General features: G+C 47.6%; 1 protein-coding gene across 1 annotated transcript in view; it reads left to right on the top strand.

Moving 5' to 3' along the window:
- B4GALT3 (beta-1,4-galactosyltransferase 3) overlaps window positions 1-5,000 on the top strand; it is a 43,115-nt gene that overhangs the window by 28,169 nt on the left and 9,946 nt on the right. The window contains exons 2-3 of the mRNA XM_082275605.1: window positions 2,947-3,208; window positions 3,508-3,743. Coding sequence (XP_082131731.1) covers window positions 2,953-3,208; window positions 3,508-3,743 — 492 coding nt within the window. The 5' untranslated portion in view covers window positions 2,947-2,952. The remainder of the gene's footprint in view (window positions 1-2,946; window positions 3,209-3,507; window positions 3,744-5,000) is intronic.

Raw genomic sequence — 5,000 nt, 5'->3', positions numbered from 1 at the left:
GGGAAATCTGCCCAGCTCCAACCCTCAAGCTGTTTGCTCTGATGGACTTGGAGGAGGTTCTTTCTTTAGTTCTTTTTTTTTTTTCTTCTTAAATTGCACTCCAGATTTTTTCCACATTCTTGTCTTATGTAAACTGCAGCCCTCTCACCTCCTCACTCACCTATGCAAACACCACCAGCCTGTCTGCATCCACACGTTCACATTCCCTGCACTCTCACACACTCCTCTGCCAGCTCTAGAACCTCATATACACCCAAGCACACTTCTACTGACATGCACCCTGAAATGCGCCCATCTATGACCTGCGCCCATCTCTGGCCGGCACCTGCGCCCATCTCTGACCAGCACATGCACCCATCTTTGGCATGCACCTGCACCCATCTCTGACACGCACCCAGGCCTGACATGCACCCATCTCTGGCACGCACCTGCACCCATCTCTGACACGCACATGCACCCATTTCTGGCACGCACCTGCGCCCATCTCTGACACGCACCTGCGCCCAGCCCTGACATGCACCCATTTCTGGCACGCACCTGCGCCCATCTCTGACACACACCTGCGCCCAGGCCTGACATGCACCCATCTCTGACACGCACCTGCGCCCATCTCTGACACGCACCTGCGCCCAGCCCTGACATTCACCCATTTCTGGCACGCACCTGCGCCCATCTCTGACACGCACCCAGCCCTGACATGCACCCATCTCTGACACGCACCTGCGCCCATCTCTGACACGCACCTGCACCCAGCCCTGACATGCACCCATCTCTAGCACGTACCTGCACCCATCTCTGACACGCACCTGCACCCATCTCTGACACGCACCTGCGCCAATCTCTGACACGCACCCATCTCTGGCACGCACCTGCGCCCATCTCTGACACGCACCTGCTCCCAGCCCTGACATGCACCCATCTCTGGCACGCACCTGCGCCCATCTCTGGCACGCACCTGCGCCCAGCTCTTGCAGGTGACAAACCCTCTAAGCCCATAGGAAGCTTCCTACCTGCCCCAGGCATGATGGTACAATGGTGGAGTTGCACAGACACAGCACACATCCAAAAATAAAAAATTTTATCAGCAAATCCATTTATTAAAAATCTGGCAGATTGGTGTGTTTTTCTCAAATACAATAATTCAATGAATAGTAATTAAAAATAATAATAAAATACATAAAAAAAAAAAGCCCTTAATATTAACCCCAAACCCTAATCCTAATATTACCCTTAATACTGACCCCTAACCCTAATATTGACCCCTAATCCTAATATTACCCTTAATCCTAATACTGACCCCTAACCATAATATTGACCCTTAATCTTAACCCTAATATTAAAGACAAACCCTAATTCTTAACCCTAATATTACCCACAAACTCTAATATTTACCCGAATATTAACCTCTAACCCTAATAATGACCACAAACCCTAATCTTAATATTAATCCTGACCCCAAACTCTAATAGTAACCCCTAACCCTAATATTAACCCCTAATCCTAACCCTCATATTTATCACAAACCCTAATAACCACAAACCCTAATCCTAACCCTTAATCCAAATATTCCCTAATCTTAATACTGACCCCCCTAACCCTATTGACTCTTAATCCTAACCCTAATCTTGACCCCTAACCCTAATCTTGACCTCTAACCCTAATCTTGACCTCTAATCCTCACCCTAACCCTAATAGTAATCCCTAATCATAATAACCTACCCACAAACCCTAATATTTACCCTAAGCATAACCCTAATATTGACCCCTCATCCTAATCACTCCTAATCCTGACCCGTAACCCTAATATTAATCACAAACCCTAATATTAACACTAACCATAATAACCACAAAGCCTAATCCTAACCCGAATATTGAACTTTAACCCTAATAACCCCTAATCCTGACCCCTAACCCTAATATTGACCCTTAATCCTAACCCTAATATTAACCACAAACCCTAATCCTTATCCCTAATATTGACCTCTAATCCTAACCCTAATATTACCCACAAACCTCAATATTAACCCTAATCCTAACCCTAATAACCCCTAATCCTGATCCCCCCCCTAACCCTAATATTGACCCCTAATATTAACCACAAACCCTAATCCTTAACCTTAATATTGACCTCTAATCCTAACCCTTAATCTGAATATTAACCCCTAATCCTGACCCCTAATAATAATTCCTAATATTGACCCCTAACCCTAATATTAACCCCTAATCCTGACCCCTGAATCTAATATTAACCTCTAACCCTAATACTGACCACAAACCCTAATCTTAATATTAATCCTGACCCCCCCAAACCCTAATCCTGACACATAACCCTAATAACCCCTAATCCTAAACCCCTGACCTAACAGAATAAATAAAATTAAGTAAATAAATTAAACCCTAACATTACCTTTTTAACCTCTCACCCTGACCCTTAGGAAAAATAATAAATAGCGCTATATAAGTACCTGAAATAATAATAATAATTAATAATAAATAAATAATAATAATGATAATAAATAATGAAAAATAAAAGCGGATTAAAAATCTGAAAAACATAGCAACAAATGATGAAACAGATGAAACCTTTTTTCTATTGGCTAATAATAAAAAAAACGCCAAAGCTCAAAAACGCTTTAAAAACTCGCATACGAACACCCGCAAAAACGCTCAGAAACGCAACTGTAAAATGTGAATGCAGCCTCAAGAAGGGCCGGACCCAAATGACCTGAGAGGGTTGGTTTAAGAGATTGGCTAATTTGCATATTTGAAGCCCCTCCCAATACATAAATGGGTTATATCATACCGGCATTGCCTTCAGAAATGGCGGCTCTATGGGGTACTGTAGTTCTGATTCACTTTTGGGTGGACAATCCCTTTAAGTGGCCATGACATTTGAAAGGAATAAAGAAAGTGACGCATCCCTTTTCATTGTCTGCCCCCGCACAGGTGAAGATGATCCGCCGGGTTCTGGAGAGGCCGTGCACCCTGGCCATGCTAATTGGCTTCCAGTTTGCCTTCATGATGTATTTCTCGTTCGGTGGCCTGCGCAGCCTCGCCTCCATCTTCGGACGATCGCAGGAGCCCACGTTCGACTACAGCCGCACCCACGACGTCTACACCAACCTCACCCGAATTCAAGCCACGCTTCATCCTGGGACACTGGAGGGAGGACTGCTGCCATGGTGCCCGGAGAAATCCCCGTACCTGGGTACGTGTCAGACAAATGTATCGCCTTCCGATGTTGGGATGGGTGCCATTCCATTGCAAACTCCAAATATTCAGTACCATACAGTGACCTGACTTTTCTCTGCTGCAGTTAGGTAATACAGCCTGGTCACCTCCCCGCCCCCCAGCCTGTGATTGGACAATTGAAGGACAAGCAGCAGACTGATGGGGTCATCTTGTTGGTTTTATGTTGATCTGTATACAGACCCCCCCCCCCCCCACATACATAAGACACAGAAGAGAATATTTCTAGTTACTAACTGCTCCCCTTTTTCCCTGCAGTGGGTCCGATATCGGTGACGTTCAGCCAGGTGCCCACGTTCCAACGGATACAAGAGAAGAACCATCTGGTGGTGCGGGGAGGTATATACCGACCACCGAACTGTGAGTCTCGCCATCGCACCGCCGTCATCATCCCGCATAGGAATCGAGAGACCCACCTGAGACATCTACTGTACTTCCTGCACCCCTTCCTACAGAGACAGCAACTGCACTACGGGATTTACATCATCCACCAGGTGACCACCCCATTGCCCATTTTAATAAGCCCCTATCCCGTTCATCATGAGGACAGCCCCATGGCCCATTTATAAACCCCTATCCCGTTCACCATGAGGACAGCCCCATGGCCCATTTATAAACCCCTATCCTGTTCACCATGAGGACAGCCCCATGGCCCATTTATAAACCCCTATCCCGTTCACCATGAGGACAGCCCCATGGCCCATTTATAAACCCCTATCCTGTTCACCATGAGGACAGCCCCATGGCCCATTTATAAACCCCTATCCCGTTCACCATGAGGACAGCCCCATGGCCCATTTATAAACCCCTATCCTGTTCACCATGAGGACAGCCCCATGGCCCATTTATAAACCCCTATCCCGTTCACCATGAGGACAGCCCCATGGCCCATTTATAAACCCCTATCCCATTCACCATGAGGACAGCCCCATGGCCCATTTATAAACTCTTATACGGTCCACCATTATTTGTATAGCCCCCATGGCCCATTTATAAACCCCTATCCCGTCCACCATGTGGACAGCACCATGGCCTAGTTAAAAACCCCTATCCTGTCCACCATTATGTGTATAGCCCAAAGGCCGAGCTCCTACCCCTTACCCACCAGATGACCCCACCACTGTGTACAGCCTCATAGCCCAAATCCTTACATTCCCTCCCCCACCCCATCTCCTCACCTCTCTCCATTTCTCTCTGTCTTCCTTTTCCTTTTGTCTCTTTCTCCATCTCTTCTCTGTTCCTTCCTGTCTACTTGCATCTTCTCTCTTCTTCTTCTTCTTCTTCTTCTTCTTCTTCTTCTTCTTCTTCTTCTTCTTCTTCTTCTTCTTCTTGTTTTCTCCCTCACCATCCCTCCAAACACCATTTCTCTTTCTTCTATTTCCCACCTTGCACTCTTGTCCCCCCCCCCCCACTTGCACTCTGACGCTCCCCCCCCCTCCCACTTGCACTCTTGCTCTCTCCTCCCCTCCTACTTGCACGCTTCCCTTTTTTAAGCTTCCCTTCCCCCCCCCCCCTCCATCTCACACGCTCTCTCTGCCTCCCCCCCGTCTTGTGCGCCCCCTCCGCCTCGCGCACTCTCTCTCTCCCCCCCTCTTCTCTCCCCCCCTTCTCTCTCTCTCCCCCCTTCTCTCTCTCTCCCCCCTTCTCTCTCTCTCCCCCCTTCTCTCTCTCTCCCCCCTTCTCTCTCTCTCCCCCCTTCTCTCTCTCTCCCCCCTTCTCTCTCTCTCCCCCCTTCTCTCTCTCTCCCCCCT

This window comes from Pelophylax lessonae, assembly GCF_965119305.1.
Source record: "Pelophylax lessonae genome assembly, chromosome: 13".
NCBI lineage: Eukaryota > Metazoa > Chordata > Amphibia > Anura > Ranidae > Pelophylax > Pelophylax lessonae.
This window is presented reverse-complemented; position numbering and strand designations above follow the sequence as displayed.